Consider the following 23,421-nt stretch of genomic DNA (forward strand, 5'->3'; position numbering starts at 1 on the left):
TACATTGTCGTCTCCACCACTATCAAATATTAAAAAGTAGTCAAGAATGGCAGTTTTGCATTGTATCTGTGTGTGCTATCGCAAACATTCATAACAGGTTTTTTATTAAGAGCGCTCGAACTTAAAAATAAAATAAAAAATACGTTTAAGTGATATGCCACAAATTTTTATTCTAATTTACGGCGTATTCGATGACATTACGTAGGGAATTTCAGTCAAATGGCTGCCACGACTCCGCTGTATGAGGTGTATTTTTTAATTATTATTATTATTATTTTCGTTTACTTCATATTTTGCATCCATATTACATTCATTAACATTTCATATAGTATACCAGAATTAAATAAATACAATAACAACAATTTCGGAATAGAACAGAAACAATAATAATTGTAATAAAACAAAAAATAAAAATGAGCATTAAAACTACGTTAACCTAAAGGCTGGTTCCAGAGTGCTCAACATGCATACGTCTCCAGTGTTGCATTAGGGGGCAGATTCATTCGCGAATCGAACAGCCCCAGGTAGCTGTTGCGACTGACTCGCACGCGGCGAATCAGGGATTCATCAGGGATCAGGGAATTTTTTTTTTATTTTTTCGAGCTCACAGCCCACCTGGTGTTAAGTGATTATTGGAGCCCATAGACATCTACAACGTACATGCGCCACCCACCTTGAGATATAAGTTCTAAGATCTCAGCAATGCCAGGAGCAGAGCCAACCCGCTGCCCCGTCTGGTGCATTCGTGTTGAGCGATGCACCGGTGTTCGAATCTCAGGCGGGTACCAATTTTTCTAATGAAATACGTACTCAACAAATGTTGAAGATTGATTTCCACGGTGAAGGAATGACATCGTGTAGTAAAAATGAAACCCGCCAAATTATAATTTGCGTAATTACTGGTGGTAGGACCTCTTGAGAGTCTGCGCGGGTAGGTACCACCACCCTGCTTATTTCTGCCGTGAAGCAGTAATGCGTTTCGGTTTGAAGGGTGGGGCAGCCGTTGTAACTATACCTGAGACCTTAGAACTTATGTCTCAAGGTGGGTGGCGTATTTACGTTGTAGATGTCTATGGGCTCGTGTCTGTGAGCGTGTTCAACCAACTAAGCAAAAAAAAAAATGTTACGATACTCAAAGCAGAATATCAAATACTTTTAATTAAAGTACCTAATCTTTGACTCCAATTAAGAGTCGAACCGACACCAACATTCACCAATCACTAAGCACGCGATACAATTGAAATGTACTAACATCAACACAATAAAGCCGTAGTTGTATTATTTCTAACGTGCTTAGAACGTGCTCTCAGTGTCAGTTTGTATTTGTCACAAAATGGTGCTTCAATCGGCTTACGATAACGAAGGTTTCCACAACAATGAACCTTGCGGTTATGATAATGAGGCCGCGAAGACTCATACATTTGATGAGGCTATAGAATTAGCAGGTGAGGAAATTCTTAAGCGTTTTTTTTATGTACAAAATTGACTACGGTTTTTTGATTATTGAGAAAACAGTCAGGCGTTCCGTAAAGATGCGTGAGTCAGTGGGTCTCTTGTGAGTCCGCACGGGTGGGTACCACCATCCTGCCTATTTCTGCCGTGAAGCAGTAATGCGTTTCGGTTTGAAGGGTGGGGCAGCCGTTGTAACTATACTGAGACCTTAGAACTTATATTTCAAAATGGGTACCGCATTTACGTTGTACATGTCTATGGGCCCCAGTAACCACTTAATAGCAGGTGGGCTATGAGCTCGTCCAACCAACTAAGAAATAAAAAATCCCAGTGAACTGGCCATTAATAAATAAATAAATAAATAAATAAATTGCCATCCCTCAATAGCTGTCCTTTAAAAATTAAAATCCGACGTTTTTCTGGCGCATGAGTTGAGATATTTTTGCTGATATAGGGTACCTTGACTCCGATGCGGAGACACCGTTAAAGAGATTCTTAGCCGATGTCATGCAAAAGGGCAACTAAGAGGACTTTGGACTCGAAGTCTAACTTAATTCTGTCCATGATGAGTGTGACTTCTCGACTGGCGGTACGGGCCAACTTACATAGTTATCAGCCCCCGTGCCTTGGCACCAACTTATGCACGAGTTATAGTTTGCGGTAGGCAGCGGCTTGGCTCTGCCTCTGGCATTGCTGAAGTATGGACTTGGGGCCATTGGGGGGACTTGCCATGGGGGCGACGGTAACCACTCACCATTAGGTGAACCGTATGCTCGTCAGCAATAAAAAAAAAGAAACAAGTTACATTTCGATGCTATGGAGAGATATCTGAGTAACGCTCAATAAGTATTTTTCATTCATATTATGAAACCTAAGAATTCCATCTAGATGAATAAACAAGTGCCACGGTCTACGGAAAATAAATTTGTGTGTGCTTAATTAATTAATTTATTTATTTATTGATTAGATGGTTGGACGCGTTCACATCCCACCTGGCGTTAACTGGTTACTGAAGCCCATAGACATCTACGACGTAAATGCCCCACCAATCTTGAGATATAAATTCTAAGGTCTCAGTATAGTTACAACGGCTGCGAAGAATAGATGAAACCGAAATGCATTACTGCTCCATGGCAGAAATAGGCAGGGTGGTGGTACTTACCCATGCGGACTCACAAGATGTCTTATCACCAGTTATTACGCAAATTTTACGGGTTTGATTTTTGCTACACGATGTTATTCCTTTACCCGGAAAATCATTCGTGAACTTGAGTTAAGTACGTATCTTCATTATAAAATCGGTACCTGTCTGCGGGATTCGAAGCGGTTCATCGCTAGCTACCGGACGACTTATCCTTTAGGCCACGACGACTAAACGACTTAAAACCAGAAAAAAGTTCGAGAAAAGTACCATAAGTACATTAACATATTCGTCAACTTATAGCAATGAAACAGTAAAATTTAAATGACTATCTGCAGCAAATTATATTATTTATTTTTAAATAATTTGGGAGGTCGCCGGTCGTTGCACTCTTGAATGTTGTCACAGAGACGTATTCTTTATAAGTACATGTATGTATTGAGGCATCACTGAATTTTCGAGGTCTTTTGTAAATAATATCAGTTACGAACTTAATTGGCTTCATCGCCTAATTATTTTCAGGTAATGGCCGCTACAACATAATTCTTCTAGCCACCATGAGTACGGCCATCATAGCCATGGGCTTGGACATGTTTGGCTTCTCCGTTATTGTTACAGGAGCCTCTTGCGACTTCCAGTTGGACCACGCTCAAAAGAGCATCCTTCTGTCCATGCCGTTTGGGGGTAAGCTATCAACACGGTTCATGGTAAATTTAAGAGTTACTATTAGTTACCGGAAATTAACTAAAATAATAAAGTCTGAACGTGGCATTTGAACAAACTCCGAAGTCATAAATTGAGAAATAGAAAATTGGCATAAGTCGGGTTTACAGGAGGAGAAATAACAAAGGACTTATGAAGTTTTATCTGAAATTTGACGAAAGAGAAGTCCTAAAGAAATGAATTGTACTGTGAAGTCTGTGTAGAATGGATAAATCACTCTTAAAGTCTGAATAAAATACATCTGGATTGGACAGAAGAAACGTTTTGCCCGGACAGAGCACCATAACAGTAGACACACCAAGGTCATACCATGGAGCCATGTTCACAGGCTCAGACACGAGGACTGCCTTGCGTGTCGCAGCCATAGACCTGGTTTCTTGTACATGTCAGTTAAATTGTATTTCTGTGTCAGGTTCGATCATCATGGCGTATCCATGGGGGTATATATCGGACACTCAGGGTCGAAGAAAAAGTTTGTTGATAGCCTTGTCGATCAGCTACGTAGTGTCTACCTTGAGTGCCTTCTCACCTCACTGGATAGTATTAGCTGTTTTACGTTTTATCAGCACCAGCTTGTGAGTATATTTATTTTGATATGTCCCTGTTCATTATTAGTATATTGTATAGATGGGCTCACAGCCTACTTAATGTTATGTGGTTATCGGAGCTCACACACATCAGAACAAGAATGTCGCAACTTAGGCTACCAGCGAATAGGTAAGGAATTAATTAATAACGGCTAGCTTGTACTAACTTCTATACCTGCCCGTTGCTGCCTAGTTGAAAATATCATCATAATACATTGCACGGACCTATGTCCTTTTTTTTTATTCTACCTAAGCTGATGGTCTAGAGAGATCATATCAGCGCAACATTAACTAGTAGGCGAGCTCCCGCGCTCAAACCTGACGACGTTGCTAACACGAACCCCTAGCGAAAGCCGTGCTTCGCAGAATCTACCGCCGTATCAGAAACGCGACCCACTGAGAAGGTCCGGCGAGAAACTCAGTGGGCTGTGTCTGTGGGTTAATTTGCTCGCCGAGCCATTCGTCGCAAGCGACGGGTTCGACGATAACGATGACCGGTGCTTGAGGTACCTAAAAGCACCGTTAGTGGATCGGGAGGATCCGAAATGACCTGTTTTGTACGACGTCGGCTGTTTACCATTTGGTCCGCAGGATCGGCTATGTAGTTTCCGGCGGCCACGATGAGAGGATTCTCATGTCGTGTCGCTTTATCGAAGTGGACCTATTTCCTACCAAACGTACTATCTTAAATTCACAGTACTCTACGAAACTTCACACATAAATACGACACGTGTTCTGTTCTACAGTTGTAGCTGTGCGCAGTCAGCAACGTATACGTTACTCGGTGAATCATGCTCGGTGAGAGTAAAGGGTGCTTTCTTACTGATCATGACAAGTGTTCTGAATTTTGGTTTCGCGACATATATGCGTAAGTACCATAACTATCGTGACGGTATTGTATGAGGTACCTATGTATGGGCTTAGCGTTGAATTTCGGAATCGAGTAAAGGGAATATGTGTGTGGTCAAATACTAACATTTAGGAGATATTGTTAGGAGCTGGGGTTCAGGATAAATAAAAAATCACGGATTTACTAATTAAAACTCTATTTAATTATCACGGCACTGAAAGTAGAATACAATATCACGATTAACTTCGTTCGCTTCACTTCAGGTGATCCGTTGAATATTTCGCTTCGAGTAGAACTGATTACTAACTGCCTTCATGTCCTCCTTGCAACGCTTGTATAGCCCGCATGACATGTGTACACTTTTCTAGATCATTTCCGATGCTACTAGTCGTTTCGATACCCGTTTTTCTCGACAACAGATAGCGTTACTTGTGTCGGCATAATAGTATGTACCTAGGCGGCACTGAAAATTTCGGGAATTAACGAAGTGACACAACATTACTATTTAAAAATGTATTTATTGCTTTTCGAAGTATTCTCCGCGAAATTTGACACATTTTTCCATACGATGGAACCAATCATTGAAGCAACCATTCCATTCGGAAGTTGGGGTCTCCAAAATGGCTGTTTTGTAGGCGTCCACAGCTTCTTCAGGTGATGAAAATCTCTGCCCACGCTATTTATTCTTTATTTTAGGGAAAGTATAGAAATCATTAGGGCTTAGGTCGGGGCTGTACGGCGGATGGTCTAATAATTCTATGTTTTCTTGCTCTAAAAACTCTTTTGTTCTGTGCGCGGTGTGAGAACTCGCATTGTCGTGATGGAGGATGATGCGGCGGTTGCAGTTATCTTTACGGAGTTCAGAAACGACCTGTGGCAAACAAATGCTAGCATACCATTCTGCATTAACCGTTCTTTGTCCCTCAAGAGGAATAGTCGTAACATGGCCGGTTTTGGAGACAAACGTGACCACCATTTTTTTTGCAACACTCCGTGAACGAACAATTTTTGTTTTTGTTGGCTTTAACTCATTTTCGAACACCCAAACTCGTGACTGGTTTTTTGTTTCGGGTTCGTACGCGTATATCCAGGATTCGTCACCTGATACAATATTGTATACAGCATTTGAGGATCCTGCGTGGAATCTTTCGAGAGTTCTGACGCACCAAGTAACGCGAGCCGCTTTTTGCTCTTCACAGAGCGAATGCGATATCCATCGGGAAAACAACTTTTTTACACCTAATTGTTCATGCAAGATTATTTGTATTTGACTCATGCCAATGTCTAAAGTTGCCTGAATTTCGCGGTATGTCACATGTCGATCTTCCTCAATCAGCTTACGCACAGCACCAACGTTTTTTTGGGTGACTGCAGTTTTTGGACGACCTTGACGGGGATCATCACTGAGCTTGACACGTCCACGTTGAAACTCAGCAAACCAGCGATAAATTGTGGTTTTGGATGGGGCTTCATCACCAAATGCAGAAATCATCCGGTCAACACACTGTTTTTGTGTTAAACCACTTCGAAAGTCATAATAAATCATCGCTCTTGAATTTTCTCGAGTCAATTCAATTTTCTCAACGACTAAACAAGTTTGACAAAACCTCGTGACAAGACCGACAATCTTTTTTTAAATAAATAAATGGTATTCGATTTTTAAAACCAAGGAGTTTTCAATTAAAAAGATATGTTCCTGTCATATTATAAAATATGACAGGAACAGTGGAAATATTCCATTCCCGATACTTCTAATGCAGCCCTCGTAGTTCGTGCAACAATGCCAGCGGCTGATAGTCTGTCACTAAATGCATTGTAAATGGTTTGTAACGGTATCTTCTTCTTTTTTGTCTCCACCTTATCCGACTACGTGGGGTCGGCACAGCTATTTTTTCTATTCTATTCTCTTCTATCAGCCGTCATCTCAACACTCGCTCCTCTCTCTCTCATCTCTATCATAATTCACACACTCCATCCATTTATTCTTCGTTCGACCTCTTCCCTCCCTACAAGTGCAAGACTACAATTTCCATCTCCTAGTCGCATGCGCTTTTCTACGCATCACATGTCCATACCACGCTAACCGTTCGCTCTTTAATTTGTCAATAACCGGGGCTACTTTCACAGTTCCTCTGATATACTCATTACTTATCTTGTCCATTTTTGTCACTCCACACATCCATCTCAACATTCGCATCTCTGTCGCATGCACTCCTCTTGCATGGTTTGATTTCAACATTCAGATCCATAGAGCACGACAGGTCTAATGATCGTTTTGTAAACTTTCCCCTTGGGTTTAAGGGGTATTCTACGATCATGGGCATGCTTTGGCAGAGACTTGGCGCCATTGGTTTGTAACGGTAACATTTACATTAAAAATAATGAATACCGCTTTCGTGTTTAGTAATAAAAAAAACTTCTTAAATAAATTAAAATGCCTTAAACTTTTCAAATTTTAACCATGAAATATATGTTAATCGATTTGCATACATAGCGATGTTTTGTAATTGTAATTGTTATCGCGTATGTGTCCAGGGTCATCGCAAACACAAATACATTTCTGTCTCTGTTTCATGGAAACTAAGAAAGAAACTAAAAATCATCCGCTCCGCTTTTGATGTTAATTTAAAAAAATGATTTCCTAAAGCTGTTTTCGCACGTGAATATTATTGTGTTGTATTATCTATTAGACCAGTGTCGATAATTTTTAAAACTAAAAAAAATAATAGTAGGATGAAACCCATTACAAAAGGAGGGGAATATTATAAAAATGAAAGGAAAAATAATTTACGGGCGATCTGAGGTCGGGAAGGGGTTGGGGGGGGTAGGTTTAGGGTAAAAAACAGTTTTTCTCGATTTCCGGCAAAACTAAAAGTCCTATGGAAAAAAGTCAAATGGCAAAGTTGTAGGTAATAAAAAGATCTAACACTTTTGTATTTACACTTTTTTCACATAACCTCAAAATTTATGTAAAAAATTAAAAAAAACAAGTTTTTGGTTTTTTACCTTTATCTTTTAAAAAAAAAAAACTTTTTTCACGAAATTTGCTGAAAACTTACCTTTTTATGTCTCAAATACGCTGTAATTTATTTGATTAGAAATATTTATTTTTTTCACCTTATTTTGAATTAATATCGAAAAAGGACCCTAATTTTCAATCGAAAATTCACTCGTCAAAATATCAGCTTTTTACAAAAAGTTAGTAAGTTTTCTGCTCGTTGAAATCTCTACTTTCCGATGGTGAAAAAAAAATATATGTTACTATAGTAAATCTTCTCAGAAAATGCAAAAAATCGAAAAAAAACTCGAATTCGAATATATTTTTTTAATTATTATATACCATTTTTTATTTTAAAATTTACACTTTAATTACTCGAAAAACATAAGATTAAATGTTACATTGATAGAAAAAAATTGCAAATCAAAATATAATACTATAATTAACAAACAAATAAGTTAATAAAATTCATATTTAATAAGACATTTACAATATTTGGAGAAAGTTGTCAAATCTTCTTTAAATTATATGCGTAGATGCCTATTTATAACTATTTTTAGATAACTTATATACCTGAGTGACCTACGAAAAATTTTAGCCCATCAAAAGGTATTTGAAATATATGAAATATACATAAAAGTCAGCCAAAAGTTAGTTATTAAAAAATAATAATCTCCTTAATTTTGCACAAACAAATTTAGTTACTCCCAGGAAAAAAAATATTTCTAAATACATAAACAATATATTAAAAATCTATAAAATATATATAAATATATATATAATATATATCGTAAATATATTTTTAATAACTAACTTTTGGCTGATTTTCATGTATATTTCATATGTTTCAAATATCTTTTGATGTGCTAAAATTTTTCGTAGGTCACTCAGGTATATAAGTTATCTAAAAATAGTTATAAATAGGCATCTACGCATATAATTTAAAGAAGATTCGACAACTTTCTCCAAATATTGTAGATGTCTTATTAAATATGAATTTTATTAACTTATTTGGTTGTTAATTATAGTAGTTTTAGCAACGGCTTAATAATTGAAATAAATAAAAAAATACAAAAGTGGGTAGGAACGATCGACACAGAATATTAAATCTAAGACAAGTGAACGCTGCGCGCGCTGCTAGCCAAAGTGATCCGAGGTGGCGTGATGTCCCCGCTGGTCGGTCGGTTGCCCCTCCAGATGACGTCACGAGTCCACGTGAGTGCTCGTCATCAATGGCTCCGCCCATCGACTTTGACTTAAGAGGAAGTCGCCTCTAATAGTAGTATATTTTGATTTGCAATTTTTTTTTATCAATGTAACTTATAATCTTATGTTTTTCGAGTAATTAAATGGTAAATTTTAAAATAAAAAATTGTATATAATAATTAAAAAAATATATTTGAATTCGAGTTTTTTTCGATTTTTTGCATTTTCTGAGAAGATTTACTATAGTAACATTTTTTTTTTTTTCAAAGTAGAGATTTCATCGAGTAGAAAACATACAAACTTTTTGAAAAAAGCTGATATTTTGACGGGTGAATTTTCGATTGAAAATTAGGGTCCTTTTTTGATATTAATTCAAAATAAGGTGAAAAAATAAATATTTCTAATCAAATAAATTACAGCGTATTTGAGACATAAAAAGGTAAGTTTTCAGCAAATTTGTTGAAAAAAGATTTTTTTTTGAAAAAGATAAAAATAAAAAACCAAATCTTGGTTTTTTTAATTTTTTACATAAATTTTGAGGTTATGTGAAAAAAGTGTAAATACAAAAGTTTTAGATCTTTTTATTACCTACAACTTTGCCATTTGACTTTTTTTCATAGGACTTTTAGTTTTGCCGGAAATCGAGAAAAACCGTTTTTTACCCTTAATCCCCCCCCCCATCCCCTTCCCGACCTCAGATCGCCCGTAAATTATTTTTCCTTCCATTTTTATAATATTGTCCTCCTTTTCTAATGGGTTTCATCCTACTATTATTTTCTTTCACTTTTCATTATTTTTAAAGGCTTCTACCCTGGTCTATATATATTAATACGTGAAGTAAAAACTTTGTACCCCTTTTTACGAAAATTGCGCGGACGGAGGAATATGAAATTTCCCACACTTATAGAGAATACAGAGGAGTGCAGAATGCTAATTTTTTTTTTAATTATGCATTAATAATACATTAAATCAATAAAAAAACATCACACACACTACCATGTATTTGACACACACACAAATATATATAAAGTCTTTTGAAGTCGTCGTGGCCTAAAGGATATGATGTCCGGTGCATTCGTATGTAGCGATGCACCGGTGTTCGAATCCCGCAGGCGGGTACCAATTTTTCTAATGAAATACGTATTCAACAAATGTTCACGATTGATTTACACGGTGAAGGAATAACTATATTACTGGTGGTAGGACCTCTTGTGAGTCCGCGCGGGTGGGTACCACCCTGCCTATTTCTGCCGTGAAGCAGTAATGCGTTTCGGTTTGAAGGGTGGGGCAGCCGTTGTAACTATACTGAGACCTTAGAACTTATATCTCAAGGTGGGTGGCGCATTTACGTTGTGGATGTCTATGGGCTCCAGTAACCACTTAACACCAGGTGGGCTATGAGCTCATCCACCCATCTTGATTATTGAACATTGTGTTGTTAAGGGGCTTCACTACCTTCTCAAGAATGGTATCTTGATATACTTGTGCCTATGTTTTGATACCTTTTTCACAAAAGTATGGCTCAGTCACTCCTTCATAGCTAATACCCCACCAAACCATCACTGAAGTCGGATAGTGCCCACGTTGCACTCTGTCGACTAATTGGGAAGCTTCCTTAGAGCTTTGAGCATAAATATGGTCATTTTGTTTGTTAAAATGTTGCTCAATTGTAAAAAATTTCTCATCCGTAAACAAAATTTTTCTATGACCTCCCTTTGCGTACCGCTTTAGTAGTTGTTTCGATTGTACCACCCTATTCTCTTTTAAATTATCAGTTAAGAAATGGTCAGTACGTCTCTTATAGGCTGCTAGTCCTAAGTCATCTTTTAAAATACGCGACATGGTTCTAGGTGCTATCTTCATCTCCCGAGATAAAATCTTTTGCTTTCGGACAGGATTTCTTCGAATTCTTTCCCTTACTGCTTTGACCACCTTTTTCGTACGAACACTACGTGGACGGCCAGATCTTTTTCTGTCACAAACGGAGGAGGTCTCATTGCACCTATTAATAGCCTGGTACAGAAACATTTTACTAATACCAAGCGTATGGAGAGTTTTAAAAATTGCATTTGGCTCCATACCTACTTTGTATAATGCAATCACAGCGATTCGGTTCTCTTTATCACCCCACTCCATTTTAATATCGCAAAATATTGTACAATGTATTGGCGCCAAAATGAGAAAACTCAATGAGCAATCGTATAAAAATGACAGATTCCAAATTCAAATGTAATATTTTGTTTATTTTTAATTGTAACCGTTTTTATGGCCAGACTAAGTATACAGGTATAATGATATCGCGCACTGAATATAAAATAAAATACTTAATTGCGTTTTATGTTATATGTATAATAAGACAACAACAATTTATGTGTAAAGAAGCAAAATTATTATTACGTTACATTGTGTATTTGTATGTATTACATATACCTAGTCAGGTCATAAATTCTGTCACATGTTTAATGTAAAATAATTGAAACAAATTTATTCATTATGTAACCATTCATATACCAAAATGAACTTAACAAAACATAGATTCTTATGACACTAAAGTTTATTCAAAATGACCTCCGTGCTTTGAATACAGGCCTTCAATCTGCGCGGCCAGTCGTCTATCGCAGCACGAACGAGGTCCATGTCAATATCGGCGGCTGCCTTAATCAAGGATGTCTTGAGTGACTCCAAATTGGGATGAGGCTTTGAGCACGCCTTTTCCTCCAAGTGTTGCCATATCTTGTAATTTAACGGATTCAAATCTGGACTGGAGGAGGGCCAGTCTTCGTGCCGGATGAAGTCGATTTCACGCGCCGCCAGCCAGTCTTGTGTGCTCCTCGCTCTATGAGCTGGCGCCGAATCTTGTTGGAATACCCAGTGCCTGTTATTGAACATGGTATGAGAAACAGGTTTCACAAGGTTCGTCAGGACTGTATTTTGAAACACAACTGCATTCTTTTTTACACCTTTCTCACAAAAATGTACCTCTGTTAAGCCCCAATAAGAAACTCCCAACCATACCATGAGCGAGGATGGAAAATGACCTCGTTGGACACGCGGAATACGGTTGCTCGCTTCTTCACTACTGTGTGCGTACATCTTATCATTTTGTTTGTTGTAGCTCTCTTCTACGGTAAAAATTTTTTCATCCGAAAAAAGAATTTCCCGATATTTTTTTCCCGTGTACCGCTTCAACAAAGCGCGGCATCTCTTCAGTCTCAGGTTCATTAGACGAGCATTCAAACGATGTACTGTTTTTCTTCGATATGCCCGAAGCCCTAAGTCTTCATTTAACCCCCTTTTCACAGTGGTTCTGCTTAACCCCATCTGAAAGGCCAACAGTTTCTGCTTACGTTTGGGATTTCTTTGAATTCGCGCCTCCACAGATTTTATCACTGCTGGAGTCCTAACAGACCGAGGGCGACCACTTCTTGACCTGTCATCTACACTAGAGTCTTCATTGTATCGTTTGATGGTACGATAAACGAATCCTTTGGTTATATTCAAAATTTTCAGTATGTTAAAAATTTGAATTGGCGCGTAACCGCAACGATGCAACGCAATAACTGCAACACGGTCTTCTTTAAGCGTCCACTCCATATTTAAAAATGAGTAAAATTCTAAAAGTATACATTTTTATTTTCATGAACAATTCGAAATTCGAATTCAATAAACTTTTTTGTGGCCAGCATTCTAAAAGAAAAGTTTTTACTGTGTGACAATACTTATGACCTGACTAGGTATGTATAAATATATGTATGTGTATAAATGTAAGGAATTTGTATATGTATATATGTATGTGTGTGTATGTGTATCTCTTTCTATATATGGTACACCGCGTGTAATTAGTTTCCAAACTATTCTTTTCCACCTGATGGTTATCTGGAAGAGATCGCTCTTACCGATAAGACCGCCAATTGTACTTTTTTGTATTTAATATTTCGCATTGTTTCTTTTGTTGGTGTGCAATAACGAATACTTTCTCTCTCTCTATATCTCTCTCACATTTAAAGCCCTTAATCTCTTTTAAAATTAATATTTTAAACAGTATTAATATATCACTAGATGATGACCGTTTTTTTTTTTTATAACGCCATCTTGTTGTGTCTTTAAAGCAGCTAGTTGCCCTCAATTAAGAAAAATAGTATTATTATTCGCCAATAGATGTCGGGAAGAGTTGATTATTGAAAACACGAATAAAACAACATTTTCTGAAAATAAATCGTAGCTAGATCGATTTATCACCACCGAAATCCCCTGTATACTAAATGTTATGAAAATCGTTAGAGCCGTTACCGAGATTCAAATTATATATATTAATAAATATACAAGAATTGCTCGTTTAAAGGTATAAGATACAAATCTGAACTTTCTTTTTTACTGAATGACAGACTTCACACTCCAAAACACTGAAAAAAAAAAACCTTTTTAAAAACTAGTCTTAAATAATAAAGATAATAAAGGTTTTTCTCTACACATATATAAAAATACAACTCGTGTAACTTTTTACTGGTGGTAGGACCTCTTGTGAGTCCGCGCGGGTGGGTACCACCACCCTGCCTATTTCTGCCGTGAAGCAGTAATGTATTTCGGTTTGAAGGGTGGGGTAGCCGTTGTAACTATACTGAGACCTTGGAACTTATATCTCAAGGTGGGTGGCGCATTTACGTTGTAGATGTCTATGGGTTCCAGTAACCACTTAACACCAGGTGGGCTGTGAGCTCGTCCACCCATATAAGCAATAAAAAAAACTTATCTAACATATATTTTGTTTACATGGCCCTAATACTACGGGTTATCGGCTGATGAGTTTGCTGTCCACCTGGTCTCAAATGGTTTCCGGAGCCCCTAGACAACAACGAGGATGCTATAGTAACTGATATAAATGACTGACTGAAAACTGAACACAGAATTTCAACCCTTCACTATTCACCCCTGAAACAGTTAAGATGGAGGGGTTCCCTTGTGCAGGCTGGTAGCACGCCTTACGACTACGAGTTAAGGTAGGATCTTGGATGATAAGAATCCGGGAGTAAGGTAGCAAAAGGTATGAAATCACAACAGCAGTGCGAGGATGAGGATTGATACATGTTATAAGTCGCGAGTTAATGTTGATTCTTTCTAAAATGTTTCTTATCCTTTCAGTGATAGCATACGGAATCCTAAATCAAAAATTCTCATATGACCTTGGTCTTCTGACTTTCATACCGTGGCGTCTTCTGACCATCGTACTGGCTTTGCCCCTCGGGATCAGCGCTATATCTCTGTTCTTTTTGTGCGAAAGCCCAAAGTTCCTCTTGAATAGTAACAAAGAGGGTCAGGCTTTGGAAGTGATCAAGAGAATTTGGGAGATTAATCGACAAGACGGTTTGTTTCCGGTGAGTATCGATATCTCCGCTTCATCACAGTAAATCCTTAATTCAGAATCCACGTACGATCTGTTTTAGGGGGACTTAATCAATTTTATGTTACTAGTACTGTAACTAGTATTCAATAGAAGTCTAATGGGTTTTGCTATAAATATTATCCAACTTCTAAAACCGGGACATATAATTACTTCGCAGCTGAAATAGGTGTAGAGCAGTGATTCTCAACCTTTTTTTGTTGCGGCACATATTTAACGATTTCAAAATTTGGCGGCACACAAAGAAAAAGATAAAAATTATTTACTTACTACCGAATCACATACACTTGCCAATTTTAACGAAAGAAAAGGTACAGTAACTACTATGCAACACCTTGTGAATCCCAACTATCACTAAATAAACACGTTTTGTACGCAGAAGTGGCAAGTGTGCGCCGACTTGAGACATATTCCTATTGCTATGCACGCCGCTTCATCATAATTTGGCACTAAGAAAAACCGCGTTGCAAAGCAAATAATAAAATAATTTATTTTTTGTGGATTTAAATATATATTCATGCTAAAAATATTTTTCTTTTTAAATGATATAATTTAATAATATTAACATTATTATATATTTGCAAAATTTGGCGGCAAACTTTTGAAATTTGGCGGCACACAAAAGTGCCGCGGCACAGTGGTTGAGAATCACTGGTGTAGAGTTATGGTACTCACTCGTACGGGCTCACAAGACGCCCTACCACCAGTTATTGTGCAAATTACAAACTTTGCTGGTTTGATTTTTACTATCATTTCTTCTGGATGCAAGCAGCGCAGGACTGATCATTGTGTCGAGGCTTGGGCAAGGCCTATGTGAAGCAGTGGGCGTCAATGCGATAGATAGATGTATAAAGATAGAAGGTAATTCGATCATGCCTAAAGGACGCATTTTATATGCTTTAGGCCCCGTCGAGTGTCTTTTAAGGGCTTATTGTTTTCTTCAGGTCAAGAAACTAGTGCTGAACGAGGAGGGCAACGTGAGTTCTAAGGATGTGCCGTTCCTAAGGTCCCTGTGGCAACAGACGGTACCGTTGTTCAAACCGCCTCTTCTATTTGCATCCGTTTATCTCCCCCCGGACAAGCCCCTTCTGAGCAGTGACATCGAGTCACTGTTCGGCATGGGAGACTCCGTCATCCTGGCAGGCGATTTAAATTGCCACCACACTAGGTGGAACTGCCACAGTTCAAACATAAATGGTAGGCGTCTCGACGCGTTTATAGACGACCTTACCTTTGAAGTAGTCGGTCCCCCAACTCCAACATGTTATCCGTATAACATCGCGCTCCGTCCGAGCACTATAGACCTGGCACTGCTGAGGAACGTAACTCTGCGCTTGCGTTCCATCGAAGCAATGTCAGAGCTCGACTCGGACCACCGACCTGTCGTTATGCAGCTCGGTCGCCCCCACAACCCAGTCACTGTTACGAGGACCATGGTGGATTGGAATAAGCTGGGCACGTGCCTAGCCGACACCGCTCCGCCAATCCTCCCTTACGGCCCGGATTCGAATCTATCCCCCGAGGACACCGTCGAATCCATAAACATCATTACCGATCACATATCTTCCGCGATCATTAGATCTTCTAAAGAAGTCGATGTGGAGGACAGCTTCCACCGCATCAGACTGTCCCCCGATCTTAGGAATCTCTTAAGAGTTAGGAACGCGGCAATCCGGGCCTACGATCGTCTTCCCACGCATTCAAACCGGATTCGGATGCGTCGTCTACAACGCGAAGTCCACTCCCGCTTAAGCGACGCGCGTAACGATAATTGGCATAGTTATTTAGAACAACTCGCGCCCTCCCACCAAGCATACTGGCGACTAGCTAGGACTCTCAAATCCGAAACTATAGCCACTATGCCTCCCCTCGTACGCCCTTCAGGCCAACCACCGGCATTCGATGACGATGACAAGGCTGAGCTGCTGGCCGATGCACTGCAAGAGCAGTGCACCACCAGCACTCAACACGCGGACCCCGAACACACCGAGTTAGTCGACAGGGAGGTCGAGCGCAGAGCTTCCCTGCCGCCCTCGGACGCGTTACCCCCCATTACCACCGACGAAGTTAGAGACGCGATCCACAACCTACAACCTAGGAAGGCACCCGGCTCCGACGGCATCCACAACCGCGCGCTTAAACTCTTGCCAGTCCAACTGATAGCAATGTTGGCTACAATTTTAAATGCCGCTATGACGCACTGCATCTTTCCCGCGGTGTGGAAAGAAGCGGACGTTATCGGTATACATAAGCCGGGCAAACCGACAAACGAAACTTCTAGTTACCGTCCGATTAGTCTCCTCTCGACGATAGGAAAAATTTACGAACGGCTCCTTAGGAAACGCCTCTGGAATTTTGTTACCGCGAACAAAATTCTCATAGACGAACAGTTCGGATTCCGCTCAAAACACTCGTGCGTACAACAAGTGCACCGCCTCACGGAGCACATTCTGATAGGACTAAATAGGCGTAAACAAATCCCGACCGGCGCCCTCTTCTTCGACATCGCGAAGGCGTTCGACAAAGTCTGGCACAACGGTTTAATTTATAAACTATACAACATGGGAGTGCCAGACAGACTCGTGCTCATCATACGAGACTTCTTGTCGAACCGTTCGTTTCGATATCGAGTAGAGGGAACTCGTTCTCGTCCCCGTCAACTGACTGCCGGAGTCCCGCAAGGCTCCGCGCTCTCCCCGTTATTATTTAGTTTGTATATCAATGATATACCCCGGTCTCCGGAGACCCATCTAGCGCTCTTCGCCGATGACACGGCTATCTACTACTCGTGTAGGAAGATGTCGCTGCTTCATCGGCGACTCCAGGTCGCAGTAGCCACCCTGGGACAGTGGTTCCGGAAGTGGCGAATAGACATCAACCCCACGAAAAGCGCAGCGGTGCTCTTCAAAAGGGGTCGCCCTCCGAACATCACTTCGAGCATCCCACTCCGTAGTAGGCGCGCAAACACCTCCGCCGTTAGTCCCATCACTCTCTTTGGCCAGCCCATTCCGTGGGTCTCGAAGGTCAAATATCTAGGCGTCACCCTCGACAGAGGGATGACATTCCGTCCCCATATAAAAACGGTACGCGACCGCGCCGCGTTTATTCTAGGACGACTCTATCCAATGCTTTGTAGTCGAAGCAAACTGTCCCTCCGCAATAAGGTAACTCTCTACAAAACTTGCATACGCCCCGTCATGACGTATGCAAGCGTAGTGTTCGCTCACGCAGCCCGCACCCACTTGAAATCCCTTCAGGTTATTCAATCACGATTCTGCAGGATAGCCGTCGGAGCGCCTTGGTTCCTTAGGAATGTGGATCTCCACGACGACCTGGAGCTCGACTCTCTTAGTAAGTATCTACAGTCGGCATCGCTGCGCCATTTTGAGAAGGCGGCACGACATGAGAACCCTCTCATCGTAGCCGCTGGAAATTACATACCCGACCCAGTAGACCGAATGGTAAACCGTCGACGTCGCCCAAAGCACGTCATTACGGATCCTCCTGATCCATTAACGGTGCTTTTAGGCACCACAAGCACCGGTCACCGTCCTCGTCGAACCCGTCGCTTGCGACGAAGGGCTCGACGAGCGAACTAACCCATAGACACAGCCCACTGAGTTTCTCGCCGGATCTTCTCAGTGGGTCGCGTTTCCGATCCGGTGGTAGATTCAGCGAAGCACTGCTCTTGCTAGGGTCAGTGTTAGCAACTCTCCGGTTGAGCCCCGCGAGCTCACCTACTAACGTTAGGATGAAGCTGAAATAGCCTCTCAAGGCTATCAGCATAGGTAGGGAAAAAAAAAAAAAAAAAAAAAAAAAAAATCTTCTATTTGGAACCATTAAGTTATTTTATTTAACAAGCATTATTTACAGTGTGTGAGTAACATTCATAGTTGGTTCTATTGAAATCAAGAGACAAAGGTACATTCCTCAATTGAAAGGTTAGACTGGATGTTAATGTAGGAATTAATACACCCACTGAGTTTCTCGCCGGATCTTCTCAGTGGGTCGCGATTCCGATCCCGTAGTAGGTTCAGCGAAGCACTGCTCTTGCTAGGGCTAGTGTTGGCAATTCTCTCAGGTTGAGCTCGTGAGCTCACCTAACAGTCCGCTCTAGGTTGGAATAGCCTATTAGGCTACCAACAATTATGAACGAAAAAAAAGGATCCATGCGACCACATGAGCTACTACTTGGACTACGAAACCATAGGCAGATAGACTACGACAACATTAGGGCATCTGTAGAATCCATCTTTACAGCTCAATTTTCAGCTCTATTATTCTTTCTACTGTTTTTCTTATTTTAAAGAACTTTGTGACACGGTCATCATTAGTCACATGCAGAACAGGGATTCGGACATGAGATCTCTATTTGTAATACGGGGGCCGATTTTAGTTGTTTTTTCGTGACCGAGGGATAATTTAACCGGCCGCAGGGATGGTAAATATTGCGGACGCTACTATATCACAAAACCTTATTTAGAAATTGTGTAACAGCTGAATATAAATAAATTTAAATTTAAAATTTTACCCATCTATATACTTAAGTTATTTTACTAGTGATAGGATGACTGAGTGAGCAGTAATTACGGTACGCAAGATGGGACAGCCGTTGTAACTGTTCCGAGACCTTATAACTCATATCTCAAGGTAGGTGGTGGCATTTACGTTGTAGATGTCTATGGGCATCTGTAACCACTTAACACCAGGTGGGCCGTAACATCATCCACCCACGTAAGCAATTAAAAAAAAAGATAACACTTGACCAATCTTTGTTATGAATTCCAGAAGCAACGCGTTCTACGTCTGGTACCCCTTCTTAGTTGACAGTATCATCGGGAACTTGGCTTCCCCGAATATCACTGGCCCAGCTGGGCTGTGCGAAATGATTAGTTTCATCAGTAGCAGCAGTGCAGCCGGTAGCGAAACTTCACAGGTATTCAGACAGTTTAGCTACGTATTTTTGATGTCTTGTTGGATGTCCGTTATTGAATGTAGGAAGGCATCGGACGTCAATAAGTAAAATGTAATGAAGCGTGTGTTTAAATGAACGTGTAAGATCAGAGGGCTCTCTCAAAGCTAATATCCACCTAGGCTCAAGGTCGCATGTTTTTGTGAGTAATAAGAATATCAGACTGCCTTGACGATTACTGAAAAAACTTGTTTCAGAGACTGCCGTTTTTGATAGCGATACTGATCCTAAAAAAAGAAGCTTAAGAGATTTTATGCTCCAAAAAAACAAGTGTTAGAGAAATCCTTTTTTTTTTTTGTTCATAAGCTCACAGGTATCCGTATGGACAATTAGCTATGCGTAGGAATTTAAATCTTTAGTTCAAAAAAACGCGTCACCACAATATAACCCCTGAATACTGACTATATATTTAAAATCTGAAATGTCTGGCACATCCTCTCTTGGTTTAGTTAAAAGTTAAAACAATTTAGTTGCATAGAGAACTAGAGAGTTTGGATAAAATTTATCTTGCTATTTCTCTACGTCTTAGGGGCAAGGGACACTGATAAGTATACCACGGGGCTCAGGATCCATTAACGGCTGGAGTCAGCAAGGATCTTCGTGTGCGTGTATTTTTTCATACAGAACTTTAGCATTTGTTACGTGAGAATATTCAAAACTCCATGAATCAAAAAGTCACGTTAAAAACTGTTTTGAATTTCAGATTGCATGTGTAACTGGGGTAGATTCAACGACCGTGCTGGGGGCGCTGGTCAGCGGTGTCTTCACCGTGGCCGTCAACTTGGCCATTTCAAAGTTGTCTTCTAGGAAGAAGACTTTGTCTATCAGTATATTCCTAATATCCGGCTTGGTGGGGGCCGCCACGACAACCGTCACCAATAATATTGTGGCGTTCATACTGTTCTTCGGCTTGGCATTCGTGGGTCTTGGAATTGGTGTAGTGTTTTCATATTATGTGGACTTGTATCCCACTTCTTACCGGTGAGTTAATTTTTTTTGGTTGACATATGAGTTCACGCGCTACTTCGTATAGGCACCGGAACCTGTAGATATTTTGGTGTGAATGTCGCTGTTTTCCCTAGCGCACTATGTCAAAGACTATAATTGCTATTTATTATCTATACAAATATATAAGTCTACAGTGGTTTTTACGGATGTTCCGTTATAACTACTGAACCGTGTATCCGATTGACTTGAAACTTGGTATCCATGTAGAAGATTCATGTACTTAATGGATCGGCTAATATTTATACGAGTGGTGGACTCCCTACACCAGTTGCGGGGGAGTTGATGATGAGAATCTTTGTGGGGATGAGAAATAATAATGTTAATTTTAAATGCCCAGCGAAGCGGACGGATCCAGCTAGTTGTTTTTTAAAGCAGTTTTCCCCGTCCTTCAAAGCTTAATGCACTACGCGTACGCGGGTTTCACATTATTCTTATATCGTGGAATTTGTTATGCAAATTACCACTTATTTTCTCAAATATTCAAGATAGTTTAATTAGGACATCGCCTGTGCAAACTCAGTGAGACACAACGACGTGAGGTAACCACAGAATGGATCGATTTGAGTTCCATGTGAATTATTCTAAGAGGAAACGACTTATGCGACAAACGCGCTTGTAATAAAACAATGTGTTATTACATCTTATTAGATATGATCCAAGTCTGAGTTGGTACCAACGTCTAGTTTGTTTCAGTTTCTTTAATTATTCTAGCTGAAGAGTAAGGTAGCTTTTAATTCAATGCAATTAAAATACTGATCTATGCTATGAAAGAACAGTCGACACTTTGCTGATTCACAGGGGCATGGCAGCCTGTCTTGGTGTGATGGTAGCCAGGCTGAGTGGCTTGGGAGGAATCAATCTCATCGGCGCCTATATCACAACGAATTGTGAGACAACGTTCTACGTGTGCAGTGCTTACATGCTAAGTATGTTTTGGGGTTAAATTCCTCGCTGTTGATCTTTTTAAAATTCTAGATAAGGAACAGATAAAGAATCGAAATTCATAGTCATCACCATCTGGATGTACCGATAGAGATATAAAGTCGAAGTTTTATTTGTATAATCTGGCTTTACCAAGTTCTGTGGTACCTACGACGTGTAAGCGGCTTAGCCCGGCTGCTTTAATAAGTCAATGACAAAAACGCGTAAGTCTCTCTGTCGGTTTCGTCTAATAATTTCATTTTAAAGTTCACACTGGTAGTAGACAGAGACAATCATTTACAGGTTTAATACGCATTCCTTATTGTCACCACACCACAACACCAGTCTTCCGTAAATTAAAATAAGTATAATTGAAAAAAAGAGAGATTAAACCATATCAGTACATAGTATTAATAATACTTGCAGGACTGCTACGAGTGGTACAATCAGCGAGGAAAAGTTATTTTTCTCTTACCTAAGCTAGTACCCTTTACCCCTGCCCCTGCTGGTTTCCAAACTTATTTTGTCTATTATCCACTTTGAGAATAAATTATTTTTTAGCGCCCCCATTTTTCCACCTACTTAAAACCACTATAGCGAGAGCTCAGTCGGTGTCTAAGAGTCCTCCTAGATGGAATTACAAATCGCCTCCCAGGCCTCTACACAACGCCCCATTTATTTTCTGGGTCTGCTACCACCCCTCTTTAGGCCTGCAGCACCCACAAGGGGGCGTTATTGCCCACTTTGGGAATTGCTGCTTTAAAGGCTATGTTAGCGTAACTAAGCGAGTAGGTGAGCTCACGGGGCTGTAATCTGAAGACGTTGCTAACGCTAGCCCTAGCAAGAGCAGTGCATCGCAGAATCTACCATCGGATCGGAAACGCAACCCACTGAGAAGATCCGACGAGAAATTCAGGGGGCTGTGTCTGTGGGTTATTCGTATCAGTGACGTCACTATATAGGGGCTCTAACGCCGCAGGGAGATACCATTTATTTAAAAGGAAACCGTATTGAATTAATGTTCACCAACTGCGTCCAGTATGAGTGATTAAATTTGAGTACATAATTGCAGGTGGCCGTTATTGACTCGAGCGGTTCTGTACCACAAGTCCAGTTCTTTATGAAGCGCATTAGGTCCGGTTTTGAGGGGATAGTTGCCCTTTTATCTGTTTATTTAAGATCCTAATGCCCCCACGTGGGGCAGAAGGCTTTAACAGTATTTTGCCATCGCGATCGGTCTTGAGCTGCGCGCTTTTCTTTGGACCAGGCTCGTCCGATTGTCTTCCTCTCCGCTACCACGGTGCCTTGCCAAGTCTGCTTGCGAGGGCCTACAGCAACTGCACCAAATAGAACGGCCTGTGCAGTTGTCCTTTTGAGTTTGTAAAATGAGTATTTCACAGGTGGCGCTTTGGTGTCTATGTCACTGCCGGCCGACCGAATTAAAAAATAAATTAGAACAAGACAAATAAAATTTTCAACTTTGAACAGTATTTCATTTTTCATTCCACTTTTTAATTTACAAGCTGGCCATGGCACAGGTGTAGGGTAAAGCCGAGATAGATGCCCCACTTTTTGAAATAGTCATGTAATTTTGAAAATATTAATTTTATACGAATAATTTCTATTAATGTAGTTAGCTCAATCCTTTATGTTTAATTAGTATATTTTTTTTTTAACCTATCAAATACAGATTTTGCAGAAATTCGTTTTTCGTAGAACCTTTTTTTGGAGGATAGATGCCTGCCTGTATGGATAGTTGCCCCACCAAGAAAATACTGAGTAGGATAGATGCCTGCAGTGCAGGATAGATGCCCTTTATACCGTGTAAACGAAAAAACCAAACCAAATATTAAGAAGTTCTATTCCTAACAGAGCAATTGTCTCCAAGAAACATGGGTCATAATAAAAAAAAAAATGTATTTTTTAAGTCTTTGAATGTTTATAAATAAAAGATAATTCTCATATCACACAAATGATCATAATGAAATTTTTAAAGCTTTAAGTAAGTGTAAGCTAAACTAAAAAATTTTTAGTTTCAACATGCATTATCCTATTTTTTTATTAAATTAAATTTTACAAATATTTATTCAACAAAAATATGAATTCTTAATTGCTTATAAAATATTCACATTAAGTGTCAATGTGTACATTGCAAAAGAATATTT

The 23,421-nt window shown here is 39.9% G+C and overlaps 1 protein-coding gene across 3 annotated transcripts; it reads left to right on the forward strand.

The window, feature by feature from the left end:
* The first annotated feature begins 1,271 nt into the window (after positions 1 to 1,271).
* LOC101743935 (probable RNA-directed DNA polymerase from transposon BS) lies at positions 1,272 to 22,741 on the forward strand. 3 transcript variants are annotated; one of them, XM_062668915.1, is made up of 11 exons: positions 1,287 to 1,445; positions 3,116 to 3,277; positions 3,729 to 3,891; positions 4,650 to 4,771; positions 14,097 to 14,329; positions 15,300 to 15,400; positions 18,178 to 18,231; positions 19,144 to 19,291; positions 20,031 to 20,308; positions 21,134 to 21,261; positions 22,329 to 22,741. In XM_062668915.1, the coding sequence occupies exons 1-11, from the start codon at positions 1,334 to 1,336 to the stop codon at positions 22,340 to 22,342; spliced, it is 1,515 nt and encodes a 504-aa protein (XP_062524899.1). In that variant the 5' UTR covers positions 1,287 to 1,333; the 3' UTR covers positions 22,343 to 22,741. The 3 variants fall into 3 exon arrangements, with proteins under 3 accessions (XP_062524898.1, XP_062524899.1, XP_037867726.2); XM_038011798.2 differs by having other exon boundaries at positions 22,657 to 22,741; XM_062668914.1 differs by lacking the exons at positions 18,178 to 18,231; positions 19,144 to 19,291; positions 20,031 to 20,308; positions 21,134 to 21,261; positions 22,329 to 22,741 and having other exon boundaries at positions 1,272 to 1,445; positions 15,300 to 18,171.
* The last annotated feature ends 680 nt before the right edge of the window (positions 22,742 to 23,421 follow it).

The sequence above is a fragment of the Bombyx mori genome, chromosome 6 (genome assembly GCF_030269925.1).
Source record: "Bombyx mori chromosome 6, ASM3026992v2".
Classification (NCBI taxonomy): Eukaryota; Metazoa; Arthropoda; class Insecta; order Lepidoptera; family Bombycidae; genus Bombyx; species Bombyx mori.

What these genes read in the sequence shown, in the direction of transcription:
- LOC101743935 (XM_062668914.1), top strand. Translation starts at nt 1,334, where the DNA reads ATGGTGCTTCAATCGGCTTACGATAACGAAGGTTTCCACAACAATGAA. An exon ending in CGTTTTATCAGCACCAGCTT is followed by an intron (nt 3,892 to 4,649) that starts GTGAGTATATTT and finishes TCTGTTCTACAG; the next exon opens with TTGTAGCTGTGCGCAGTCAG. An exon ending in GACAAGACGGTTTGTTTCCG is followed by an intron (nt 14,330 to 15,299) that starts GTGAGTATCGAT and finishes TGTTTTCTTCAG; the next exon opens with GTCAAGAAACTAGTGCTGAA.